The sequence below is a fragment of the Bos grunniens genome, chromosome 7, assembly GCF_055505025.1.
Source record: "Bos grunniens cultivar Pamir isolate PY7600 chromosome 7, Bosgru_T2T1.0, whole genome shotgun sequence".
NCBI lineage: Eukaryota > Metazoa > Chordata > Mammalia > Artiodactyla > Bovidae > Bos > Bos grunniens.
In genome coordinates, this window is record NC_141171.1 from 93,174,838 (window position 1) to 93,188,599 (window position 13,762).

Genomic DNA, 13,762 nt, shown 5'->3' on the forward strand with positions numbered 1-13,762 from the left:
CAGTTAGTTGATTTTTTAGAAAAGTCCAAGGCAATTCAACGGGGAAAAGATAGTTGTTTTTTCCAGCAAATGCTGGTGGGAAAATTAGACGTCCACATGTTAAAGAATCAACTTAGATCCTTACTATATACCATACACAAAGATCAATTGAAAATGAACCATATCTAAATGTTAGAGCTAAAACTATAAAACTTCTGCAACAAAAAAGGAAATCTTTGAAACTTTTGAGTTTGGCAAAGATTTTTTAGATATGATGCCAAAACCACAACCCATAAAAGAAAAAGAATGATAAATCATCAAATTTTGAACTCATAAAAACTTCTGCTCTTCAAAAGATACCATTTAGAAGGAAGAGATAAACTGCAGCTGAGGATAAAATATTTGTAAATCACACATCTGATAAGAGACTTGTTGCCAGAATATATAAAGAGCTCCTTCAATAATAAGACAAATATCAGATTCAAAATTAGGCAGAAGTTCCCATCACTTCATGGCAAATAGATAGGGAAAGAGTGACAGATTTTAATTTTTTGGGCTCCAAAATCACTGCAGATAGTGACTGCAGCCATGAAATTAAAAGACGCTTGCTCCTTGGAAGGAAAGTTATGACCAACCTAGACAGAATATTAAAAAGCAGAGGTCAACAATTTGCCAACAAAAGTCAACCCTTTGTCAACAAAGGTCTGTCTAGTCAAAGCTATGGTTCTTCTAGTAGTCATGTAATGGATGTGAGAGTTGGACTATAAAGAAAGCTGAGTGCTGAAGAATTGATGCTTTTGAACTGTGGTGTTGGAGAAGACTCTTGAGAGTCCCTTGGACTGCAAAGAGATCCAACCAGTCCATCCTAAAGGAAATCAGTCCTGAATATTCATTGGAAGGACTGATACTGAAGCTGAAACTCCAATACTTTGGCCACCTCATGCGAAGAGTTGACTTCCTGGAAAAGACCCTGATGCTGGGAAAGATTGAAGGCGGGAGGAGAAGGGGACGACAGAGGATGAGATGGTTGGATGGCATCACCAACTCAATGGACATGAGTTTGAGTAAACTCCAGGAGTTGGTGATGGACAGGGAGGCCTGGTGTGCTGCAGTCTATGGGGTTGCAAAGAATCAGACATGACTGAGCAAATGAACTGAACTGAACTGAACTGAAAAGAAAAAGAGGCACTTCACCAAAGAAAACAAAACATATGACTAATAAACATAAGAAGACACATTTAACATCAAGTTGTAACAAATTAAAATTACACTGAGATAATACCACATACCTATTTTATTGTTGTTGTTATTTAGTAGCTAAGTCATGTCTAACTCTTTGTGACCCCCATGGACTATAGCCCACCAGGCTTCTCTGTCCATGGGATTTCCCAGGCAAGAATACTGGCATGGGTTGCCATTTCCTTCTCCAGGGATCTTCTCAACCCAGGGATCGAACCTGCGTCTCCTGCTTGGCAGGTGCATACTTTACCACTGAGCCACCTAGGAAGCCCACATATCTACCAGGATGGCTATAATCAAAAAGACTGACTATACAAGTGTTTGTGAGGATGTGAAGAAACCTAAACTCTCATACTTTGCTGCTATGAATATAAAATAGTGTAGCTACTTTGAAAAACAGTTTTCTAGTTCCTCAAAAAGCTAAATATAAACTATTTCATACAGAATGGATAAATAACAAGGTCCTACCATACAGCATAGGAAACTACTGATATATTCAATATCTTATGATAAGCCATAATGAAAAAGAATACACAAAAAAATGTATACATATATATATATAATTGAGTCACTTTGTTGTACAGCAGAAATTAACACATCATTGTAAATCAACTATACTTCAATAAAAAAGATAAATTTAAAAAAAAAGCTAAGTATAAACTTACCAAATGACCCACACTCCTAACTTTCACTCCTAAGTTTACACTCAAGATAAATGAAAACATATGTCTGGACTGATTCATATGTGAATGTGCAGTATCATACATAATAGCTCCAAGTGGAAAATAATTCAAATGTCCGTCAACTGGCAAACAGATTGATGAAACAGTATATCCATACAATGGAATACTAGTTAGCAATAAAAAGGAATAAATTACCCCATGGCTGAATTTCATAAACACTGTAAGCAAAGTAAGCCAGCCGTAAGAGACCACATACTGTATAATTCTATTCATATGATGTTTGCAGAAAAGGCTAGTCTATGGAACGAGCAGATCACTGGTTGTCTGGGGCTATGGGTGGGACCAAGACTGACTGCAAATAAGCACAAAGAAGTTTCCTGGGGTGACGGGAATATTCTAAAATGGGATTGTGGGGATAACTGTGCAACCATAAATTTGCTTTAAAAAACTACTGAATTGTACATTTAAAATGGATTTATTTAATAGTACATAAGTTCTACTTAAATAATACTATTGAAAATAAACACGATCTAAAATTATAAGAAAACACAAAAACATTTGAGGAAGTCAAGGAAAAGCAAAAAATGGACGATAAAATAATGAATGAGTGTGATCAGTCCTTTTCAGTTGCTACAGGTGAGATGCACATTAGCTCTAAGCTTTCAAAACAGCTAACGCTTGGCGGGCACTACATTGGGTATGTCAGGGGTTCCCAAACATGGGAAACCCCAAACTGGGGATTACGGATTACCTGGATCCCACCTTAGACATTCTAATTGGATTGTAATACGAACGAGACCTTGGCTGCTCGGGTAATGCTCTTGTGGAACAAAGTCTGGAAACTATGAGAACAGCATACTGTAAGATTTTCATTGTTCATAAGATTAAAAAAAAAAAAATAACCAGGGAAGAACTGAATTCTGGGAAGAACTTCTCCTACGGGTCCTCCTAAGAGAGAGCCTCGTAAGATGCAGTGGGTTGCTGCCTCTAAGTCAGCCTCCTCCTGGCCAACTGTAGGGTGCAGAGACAGTGACCCTTCAGTCCTTAGGGCAGCCAAGGGGACCAGGACCCTCTCAATCCACACCAGGGTACTGAACAAGTACATTCTCTTATAAAATATGCCATACAATAAAAAGCACTTCACCTAAAAGATATCCGTATCAGCTATAATGGGGAGTTCATGTAATGATTTCTTTTAACAATCTGATTGTAAAATAGGATACAATTTGGAGAAAACATTTCTGCAAGAGGCCAAAAATGTCCAGTTATCTATGACCTGGCTTCATTTATTCCATGGTATCATATATATATAGGTATAAAACTCACTTGAACTTTTAGGTGGCACGTATGTCAGGTGATTTACATTATTTATGGATGAGGTCACCTTCCCTCACCATGGGGCCAAGTTTGGCCAGAGGAGCTGGCTGTGTTGCCCAGTGAACGCTCCCCGATGCCTGGGAAGCCGTGAAAGGCCTTCGGTGTCCATGTCTTGAAATTTACCGCTGTACATGTGGTTTTTAAGCTCATTTTTACCACAACATATACTGCATTGCATAATGATAAGCTTGCAGATGTTATTCATGTTATTTATGAGGGGTTGACCTTAGACTAAAAAATTATAGTTACTCTTTAGTCTGAATCTTCCCCTCCTTCTCTATTTAAGTTAATTCCATACACAGTGACTGGTTACATGCCACTGGGGAGCATTAAGATTCTACTCTTCAGAATTTTTTAGGAACAGGAAATTTCAGGTAAAGTTGCTGGTATAGAAGCTTACCAATATGGGGTATGGTTTATGGTATCATATATTCTCTTGGTCATTTGCAGTCCTTACTCAGGAGGGTCTTCCTAACAAGTTTTCCCAGCAAACATGACTTTGAGGGGATAGCCTTGGTAAGTACATTAGTTAATCTTTATGGCTCTCCACCCCATTAGTCACATCATTACAAGAGAGTTACACCAACTACAGACAGTAAAATCATCTTACGTATTAACTTCCTACATGATACATCAGGTTCTTGTATCAGGAGCTCCTGTTTTAAATGAAAAAGTGAGGTTCTTGCCCATATATATAACCACAATGTTCCATCTAACTGTAAAGAAATTCCATTCTTCCCTTAATGAATTTTTACTGTGAAACTGAACCAAGAGGATTTTATTTTACTCTTCTTATATGGATACTGAAATCACCTTGGTTTACTCTGAAAATGAAAGAATCAAAGTGTATGAATATACTTATATTCCTAAAATGTGTGTATAATCGAAAGAGGATTTCAGTGAAAAGTACATATGTAAGCACAGCAAAATGAAGACAAGTAGTTCGTGAACGTTTAGCACTTATGAGCAAAACTTAAGGAAAAACCATAGCTATAAAATTTTAAAAAGCACCCTTAAATCACTTTATCAGATTAAAATTGATCACAAATAGAGAACTGCCTTCTGCTGCAACGCCCTTAAGCCGTCTTGTTAAATTCTGCCCCAGCCTGTGCTGCTGGAGCTCTACACTGTTACCTTTGACTTTGTAGTGTGTAGCAGAGCAGCATCATTAACCACCGCTAGGTAGTGTTTACGTTAGTTCTCAAAAGGTTAAGAAGCTGATTACAGCTAAAATCAGCTTTGCCTGGGGCTTCAGGGGCTCTGTGTAATCAAATTAGACAGCAGGGCACAGTGTCACCTAACAAACCAGTGGCGCTTTCCTCTTGGCTCTGGCCCCTTCCCCCACCCCCCATTTTTTACTAGGGGAACAACTCAACGCTTTGTGCTTTTACCAGATAATTTTAAAAGACCTGCTTCTAATAAATTTGGCATGCAATCTCATAAGATGTCCACCTGTTCAAAAGTAATGAGAGCAGGGAGAGACATTTCTGAAAAAAAAATTTGGGAAAAAAATCTTATTAAAGAGAAGTCTACCTTTAGAGAGACTGAGATGTCTTAAAGTCTATTCTTAAAAGGCAGGTGACAGCGTGGTCACATGTATTAATACATGATATTATTAATACAAACATTTCCTACGCTTGGACAGACTGTCAGTCTTGTTCTGCAAAAAAAAAACAACAAAAAAAAACAACGCATAATGGTTTATCTGCTTCCAAGAGAACTCAGAGAACTTTTAAAACCCCGATAGATAACACATTAGCATTTCTAAGAAGCCATGGGTAACCCACTCTGCTGAGTTTCAGCTCATCCTCTCTCCATCTCTACTCTTTGAAGTCAGGCAAGGTGAACTATATAATGGACGCATTTAAGGAGGCGGTTTAATAAGGTGAGGAGAAGAGCATGCCAGCACTACCTCAGAGACTCCCTTTCCACAAGGTTCTACATTTAAATGCAGTAAGAAGCATGAGTCAAATCCAAATCTTGCTACCTTTGAGCCTAAAGGGAACAAAAGCATGAACACTAGATATTTAAAAAGAAAAGCAATGGCAAATTTAAATAAAATCTAGACTCCTGTTCTTAAAAAAATTCATGAATCATTACTAAAACTATATTTGACTTTCAACTTTCGGTTCAAATTCTACATATTTATTAATGAGCTTGAAACACAGAAACATCAGACATATGAGTGATTGGGAGAATGTGACTTTTTGCTAATGATTTATTCTGGGCAATAAAATCAAAACTTGTTATTTTAATTGATTAAGTCATAAAGAGTTCCTGGCGAAGTCAAATCTTGCTATTTGCACAGTCAGACAATTTCTGCTAATCCAGCAGTACTTAACAAATTCACATGTGGTTAGCTTGTCTTGCTGTAGCTGTATATCACATTTCTGTGCTGCAAGCTGTGCAAAAAAATCAATATGCCAAGTTTAACAAAAGGACAGGAAACATGATGTTCTCCTATATTTTCAATGAACCTCAAATGACTCTGCTGTTCATACTCAGTGCAATTTATGGCAGTGAAATGTATTCTTCAATGAAAAAAAATCTACAACGGAGTGAATTATATAAATTCTGGGCTGAAGTTCTGCCTTATTCCATAATAACAGTTTATTTAGAAGATTCTGACATTTTGATTCAACGTGCATAGTATAATCACAAGGCATATTTTATTTTTCTTGATGAAGGCTAAAATAAATACATGCTGTTTACGTATGGTAATACTTTGACATACATGTTTAATTTAGGTTTTGGAGACATTGTTAAAGAAAATATTTATTTATTTATTTGGCTGGGTCAGGTTGGCTATTACATCTCAGGCTCAGTCGTTGCAGGGCGCAGGCTTAGTTGCTCCGTGGCGACAAGTGGGATCTTAGTTCCTCAAACAGGGATCAAACTTGCGTCCCCTGCATTCCAGGGCAAACTCGTAACCAGTGGACCAGCAGGGAAGTCCCTGGAAACTTCTTTTTGGATGGTCTCTTTTCTTACGTGAAATATAGAATGGATAGGCTATCTATTTGGCAAAGCTTTAAATTATAACACTAAGGACAAAGAGTCCTGTGGGTCTTAAGCTACTGCATTGCTTAACTGATTCTAAGTTTTTACATCTTATTTTACTGCTGCAGAAGTACACTCAGTGTGGAAGTAGGTTAGGATGAAATATTAAGAACGAGGCAGGCGTTGTCACGACCAAAGGAATCAGAACTGTGGCCACAGTAGCTTGCTTGTTGTTGTTGCTGTTTTTTAATTTGAGTAAAAAGAGAATTGGCTTTAGGAATCTTCAAAGAGGCCATATACATAGAAAAATAAGGAAGCTGAACAATCCACAATTAAAGAGGTATTCACTGAAACATATGGGAAAGTCTGATAATTTCTCTTCACTCCAACAAGCAGCAGCAAATGGATTAATGGCCCTTAGCTGGAAGCGCATGTCTGTGATCAGAACTGAAGGTATAAACTGTTGCATACAACACACTCAGAGGATTATACTCATTTCTAACTTTGTTTTCATGTGTTATTTGTAGGACACATTTCGTTCATACGTTAGTCCTGCTACTGCTAACACTAAGTCACTTCAGTCGTGTCCGACTCTGTGCGACCCCATAGACGGCAGCCCACCAGGCTCCCCCGTCCCCTGGATTCTCCAGGCAAGAACACTGGAGTGGGTTGCCATTTCCCTCTCCAATGCATGAAAGTGAAAAGTGAAAGTGAAGTCGCTCAGTCATGTCCGACTCTTAGCGATCCCATGGACTGCAGCCTACCAGGCTCCTCCATCCATGGGATTTTCCAGGCAAGAGTACTGGAGTACACCACCATTTAAAAGAAGTCGGGCATTAACCTCCCAATCAGAAAATAACAAGGTAATGATTTTAAGTGTTGAATAATATTGATGTTGCTATAAATAATCATTTCAGTAAAATTCATATTCTTGTTTCAAAACAGAGGATTCAATGTGGCTCAGAATACTGGTAAGAGGTTTTTGTATGGTTATTCAGAAAACCTGGAGTTCCAGAGCTTGGGAAAAATGTACCAAGGTATACAAATCTTAAGTTGATTGTGTATGAAGTAGACTTCTTGACGTGTGGGCACACAGGGGAGGAGAGGTTGGGATGAATTGGGAGATTGGGACTGACATATATATACCACCAGGTGTAAAACAGAAAGAGATCGCTAGTGGGAACCTGCTGTATATGGTGCAGGAAGTTCAGCTCCATGCTCTGTGGTGACCTAGATGGATGGGGTAGGGGGGAAGAGAGGTCCAAGTGGGAGGGGATATATATATATACATACAGTGGATTCACTTCATATGTACAGCAGAAACTAACACAACATTGTAAAGCAGTTCAGTTCAGTCGCTTAGTTGTGTTCGACTCTTTGCGACCCCATGAACTGCAGCACGCCAGGCCTCCCTGTCCATTACCAACTCCTGGAGTTCACTCAAACCCATGTCCACTGAGTCAGTGATGCCCTCCAACCATCTCATCCTCTGATGTCCCCTTCTCCTCCTGCCCTCAATCTTTCCCAGCATCATGGTCTTTTCCAATGAGTCAGCTCTTCTCATCAGGTGGCCAAAGTATTGGAGTTTCAGCCTCAGCATCAGTCCTTCCAATGAACACCCAGGACTGATCTCCCTTAGAATGGACTGGTTGGATCTCCTTGCAGTCCAAGGGACTCCCAAGAATCTTCCCCAACACCACAGTTCAAAAGCATCAATTCTTCAGTGCTCAGTTTTCTTTGTAGTCCAACTCTCACATCCATACATGACCACTGGAAAAACCATAGCTTTGACTAGACGGACCTTTGTTGGCAAAGTAATGTTTCTGCTTTTTAATATGCTGTCTAGGTTGGTCATAACTTTCCTTACAAGGAGTAAGTGTCTTTTAATTTCATGGCTGCAATCACCATCTGCAGTGATTTTGGAGCCCAGAAAAATAAGGTTAGCCACCGTTTCCACTGTTTCCCCATCTATTTCCCATGAAGTGATGGGACCAGATGCCATGATCTTAGTTTTCTGAATGTTGAGCTTTAAGCCAACTTTTTCACTCTCCTCTTTCACTTTCATCAAGAGGCTCTTTAGTTCTTCTTCACTTTCTGCCATAAGGGTGGTGTCATCTCATTATTATTGAAAAAGTCATACATGTAAACCCAGTTAGTTATACAGCCCTAGTATATAATCTGTGTGTGAAAGTCTCTCTGTCATGTCTGACTCCTTGTGACCCCACAGACTATACAAGTCCATGGAATTCTCCAGGCCAGAATACTGGAGTGGGTAGCCTTTCCCTTCTCTGGGGGATCTTGCCAACCCAGGGATTGAACCCAGGTCTCCCGCATTGCGGGTGGATTCTTTACCAGCTGAGCCACAAGGGAAGCCCAAGAATACTGGAGTGGGTAGCCTGTCCCTTTTCCAGCAGATCTTCCAGACCCAGGAATTGAACCAGAGTCTCCTGCACTGCAGGTGGATTCTTTACCAACAGAGCTATCAGGGAAGCCCTAGTATATATAGCCTACTCCCAGGAAAGGAGAGAATTAACACTTTTGGAAAAATGCTTAATTATTTTAAGAACAACAGAAAAGATCTATCTATTTTATTAATAGGTTTACAAGGTAATTCAAATTATTTTTCCACATTTTCCATCTATTTTATAGATTTAATATTTTCTAACTTTTTATCACCTCTCTAAACATTCTTTGGTAATACCTGTTTCCTCTTTACTGGAAAGCAATTATTAATGAGATTTTTCCATCACTTTATTGCCAGTAAATCAAATCTATGGATTCATTTCTGATATAAATGCCTATTTCTCTGTTCTTAAGGCAACACGACCAGGTGTCTCTGGTATGTCTTCTTCAGACAGTTGATCATTTCTTTAAACCCAAATGGAGTGGTCCAACTGCACTTTTTCCTAGCACTACTTCATTTCTTCATTTCACTTCTTATCTGTCTACACAGGAGATTTCTTCGTAACTTGCATACACTCCCAAATGCCAGAATCTTTAAAAAATTATCCCGCGTTTTCCACTTTCCATCTATTATCTATAGGTCAGAATAAACCAGTGGTGGCAAGCTGAAACATTTGGTCTGTCTGAATTCTTAGGCTATGGAGAGCATACTTAATTAAAGCACTGGGAGAGAATCTCGGAGCTGGAATAAGATCATGGAAATATCTACCTACCCAATATTTAAAACAATGAGAGGTCCTGAGAAATTCAGTAACTGGACCAAAGGAACATATTGGTTAGTGGTTCTAATCATTCCATACTCACACTGTGCTTTTTCAGTCCTCTGCAATTATTCTGCTCTTCAGGAAGTGAAAATTTTAACTTTTCAGTGTCCTACCTGTTTTGCTTAAAGGACTTTATTGCAGATATAAAAATACCTTGGCTTCTATTTCTAGCACTCTGAATATCCATTTGGATTCCTAGTGTTTAAAAAAAGCTCCCTTTCTCATTTTCTTTTTTGCCCTCTTTTCTGAGGATTTTAGAGTAGGTTCCTCTCTTCCGACTTTCAACACTAGAAGAGACATGCTTCATTCTGATGTTCATCCGTATCTACTTAAAGCACTTTGCCCTTTCTGTTTCAAACCCCCTCAAGACATCCATTTATGAGTCTTTCTTTATAAAATCCATCTAATTACTGGGCAACAGCCACATGCTACCACGATGACTTAATCTTCAGCTCTATCTCTTCATATCCTTCAATTTTAGAAACAAAGAACTCTAGAATTGAAATGGGTGTTACAGTTTTAGTCTAATCCCTCCCAAATGTAAGAATTCCTTCTACTGGATTATTGAAAAGTGGTCATCGAGTCTTTACTTGAATGCTTTGAAAGCTGGAAAGCTCATTAGTTTACAATGCAGTCCATTCCATTTCACAAAAGATACAATCATTATATTGAGCCTATTTAATTTCCATAATGCACAATCAAATCTAGTAAGTCTTTTGTGAGTCCTTTGGTGCCATAACTTTAAGATCTGGATGCTGTTCCACCAGAGTTCAAGAGCGGCTCTCCCTGCCGCCTGCCCCATGGAACTGAATATGTACCAGCAACTTTACCAAATGATTCCAGGAAAATAATTAAAATTTTTATCTGGGTCTTTTAAATAAAAATTGAAAATCTTCAGCTGATGCTAATTCTACATTTCTCAAGAAACTAGCCTCAATGATATTTTAGTACCTATTTGGTTATGCATATAGGAGAAGCTCAAATTTTAATATATTAACTTTTATATTGCTGGAAAACAATATATCCATGAAACTTTATTATTAAAAAAAAACTTTTTTTAAATAGAGAAAGCATGTGCTTCCAAGAACTACACTCCCAGCATTTATGATGGACAATCCACATTTTAGAATTCATTCCTTCTAACTTCATTGATTTCTGGGCCAAGTACCAGACTCACCTTTCAATACTTTATTTTGTGAACCTAACTAAAGTGGCAGGTATATATACCGTCTTACCTACGAATGTATACTATATTTTGAAATAAACATAATGAAGACTATTATATGTTTAATGTGAACATAGCCCTAAGGCCCCATGATATGTTTTGGGTAAAGTCAATAAATAAATAAGTACGGTCTATTTTTTAGTCATAAAATCCTGAAATTAAGCAAATACGCTAACTCTTTGGACTGATTTAACTTCGAGATTCATTTTGGGGGTGGTTTTTAATTTGATAGGTTTGGAAAAGGGGAAGGCCGGAAGCAGAGGGGAGGATCCTAGCGCGGCAGCTCTGTAAGATGAACTGCTGTCAGGCCGACGCGGCTGGTTACAGTAATAGCTGGAAACCATAAGTGTTCCGGGCTTTGAAGTCACTTCAGCTTTGATGTCTTACTCTCATAGTTAATCGTAAGATAGTATGGAAGAGGGAAAAAATAAGACTTTCCAATACTGTCCTTGGTGTCACTTCTCAGGAAATCCAAGCATGAGAAAAGACCGGTGTCTGTGTGAACTCTAATAGCACCATGTTGCTCTCTATTTTTAAAAAGTTTTAAATTATTGATGTGACAATGAAGATTATTGGTTAGTTTGGGGAAAGCACATGGATATGCAAAAACATTCTTGTATCTGTTGTTAGAATATGGGAATCAATCAATGGGGACGCATGCATTACTGACGACACGTGGCTATCACTATGCTACCTAGTACTTAGATCAAATTATACATCAGGCTTTATTACTGACGACATGTGGCTATCACTATGCTAACTAGTACTCAGATCAAATTATACATCAGGCTTCCCTGAGCTCCGTTGGTAAAGAATCTGCTTGCAATGCAGGAAACCCTGGTTTGATTCCTGGGTTGGGAAGATCCTCAAGAGAAGGGATAGGCTACCCAGTTCAGTATTCTTGGGCTTCCTCTGTGGCTCAGCTGGTAAAGAATCTGCCTGCAATGTGGGAGACCTGGGTTTGATCCCTGGGTTGGTAAGATCCCCTGGAGAAGGGAAAGGTTACCCACTCCAGTATTCTGGCCTGGAGAATTCCGTGGACTTGTATAGTCTGTGGGGTTGCAAAGAGTCAGACACGACTGAGCGACTTTCACTTTATACATATTTGGTTTCCAACCTTAAGGAATTTATCAACTGAGGACTGATAACACTGTCTGGAAGGAATCTTAGGCACCATCTAACCCAAGTCTAAAACCTAGAGAAGCTGGTTTGTTTTGGAAACAAAACATGAAGCTGCCAAGTATACTCATGCATACACGTAAATTAAACGAAGACCAAGAGGTAGAAATGAAGGGATTAGATTATCTTGTGAAATCTTGGCTAGAAAAAAGCATTCTTGGAATTTCATCTTTAGAGCATTGTTTGCCTAACTCCAGTTATTTTTGTAACATTTTTATGCATTTTGCCACATTCATGAACTAACAGTACTACTAAAATGCCTAGTATTTTGTTTACATCAACTCACTTTTTCTATTTGCCCAGTCCAAAGCAATAATATCCATTAAAAAGGCTTCATGTGTTATTCATATCTTTTTCTAATACATCTAAGAATAAACAACTACTAAAATAAAACAAAACAAAACCCAGTTCATCCACAAACTACCAGCAATATGCATATAAAACACTGAGATGGAGGACTCAAAGGAAGAATACATCCTAATTATTTCTAGTGGTACTTGAATGAGAACTATGATGTTTAAGTCTGTACTCTTTAAGTATTTAGATGTCCATGTGTCCAGTGACCCAGGATAACTTGAGTTTTCAATATTCTTTTTTTCCCCTTCAAGTTCGCATGAAAAGCTCTGTTCTGCTTTTGGGGCCTGCCCCAGCTTTCTTCATAAGTAATGAATAATCTGTAGTCAAAAAAAATCTATAGTACCTATGATAATAAGAGACTAAGGTAGTAACATAAAACAGCTGAAAGGGAAAGTTTCCTTTCAACTCTCTCTTAACAGTGCTGTCATGTTGCTTATTGCTTTAAAAGAGAAAAATAAAACTTTCCAGGTACGCAAACAACCTTACAGGCAAGACTTTGACAGGAAAAGGAAAAGAACAACTGAAGTTCTATGGTACTTCTTTTGTTTTTGTGTTGGTATCATGTAATGAGATGAGGAAGAATCCAAAGCCAGATACTAGAAGAAAGGGGTTAACTACACCCCATGAAAACAAAAGGTTATTCCTCTGTTAAAGTTCTTACTCTTTAAGTGCATTCGAATTGACTGTAAACATAAACAAAAGCCACTGGTGGGCAATTAAATTTGAAGAAGGGGCTCGTGAAAAGTGGAATATTCAGTATATATTAGAATCAGTTACACAACATCTGATTTAATAGTTGGATTTTAAGCGTTTCTCTTATAATACATGGTAAATGGTCTCAACAATTCATATTCTTTAATGCAGCAACATGACAATTTCAGTGTACTCTAAGGTTTTGTAGGACAACAACACTGAAGCAAACTAATCTGTAATCCTTTATCTACATTAAAAGGTTGAAAATCTGCAGGCATTTGTAACAAGAACTTTAAAATGAATTTGCCATTCCCAAAGTCATCTCACTAGACAGGAAAGAGGAGCTTGGCATGTGACCACTAAATCATGAGAGTGCAACACCTCGGGGTTAGAGGGCACCGATGACTTCAACAAATCTCACCAGCCAGGGCAACAGATTAAGCCAGGGGACAGGATGCCCTACAACCCTAACCTGTTAATACCTTCAAATTCCTAAGAATGACCTCCAGCCTACTCTTTCTTATTAGTTGTTAGTTACACTAATTACAGCTTAACTGGTATTGCTGGTACCAGTTTTTCCTCTCAAAAGACATGCAGAGAAAGGTTATCTCTAATAGCTTCAAACTACGTTAGGCAAATTCTGCTGTGCACATTAGGAGCTCTTACCTCCAGTTTTGAATGGGTCTTTTATAGACATCAAAGGAAAAGACACTAAAAGCAATGTGTGTTTGTGGATTCTATAAAGCATTTCATGTAGGAAGCTGTAAAAATAAGAACAGTAACTTCTCCTGTGACTAGAACTTTAG

General features: G+C 38.3%; 1 protein-coding gene across 6 annotated transcripts in view; it reads right to left on the reverse strand.

The window, feature by feature from the left end:
• ARB2A (ARB2 cotranscriptional regulator A) overlaps window positions 1-13,762 on the reverse strand; it is a 419,837-nt gene that overhangs the window by 84,239 nt on the left and 321,836 nt on the right. The window contains exon 11 of one of the 6 annotated variants that reach the window (XM_086413085.1): window positions 5,465-5,680. The exons of the other annotated variants lie outside the window; for them this stretch is intronic. Coding sequence (XP_086269211.1) covers window positions 5,661-5,680 — 20 coding nt within the window. The 3' untranslated portion in view covers window positions 5,465-5,660. Of the gene's footprint in view, window positions 1-5,464; window positions 5,681-13,762 lie in introns of those variants that run through there. 6 annotated transcript variants of the gene reach the window in all.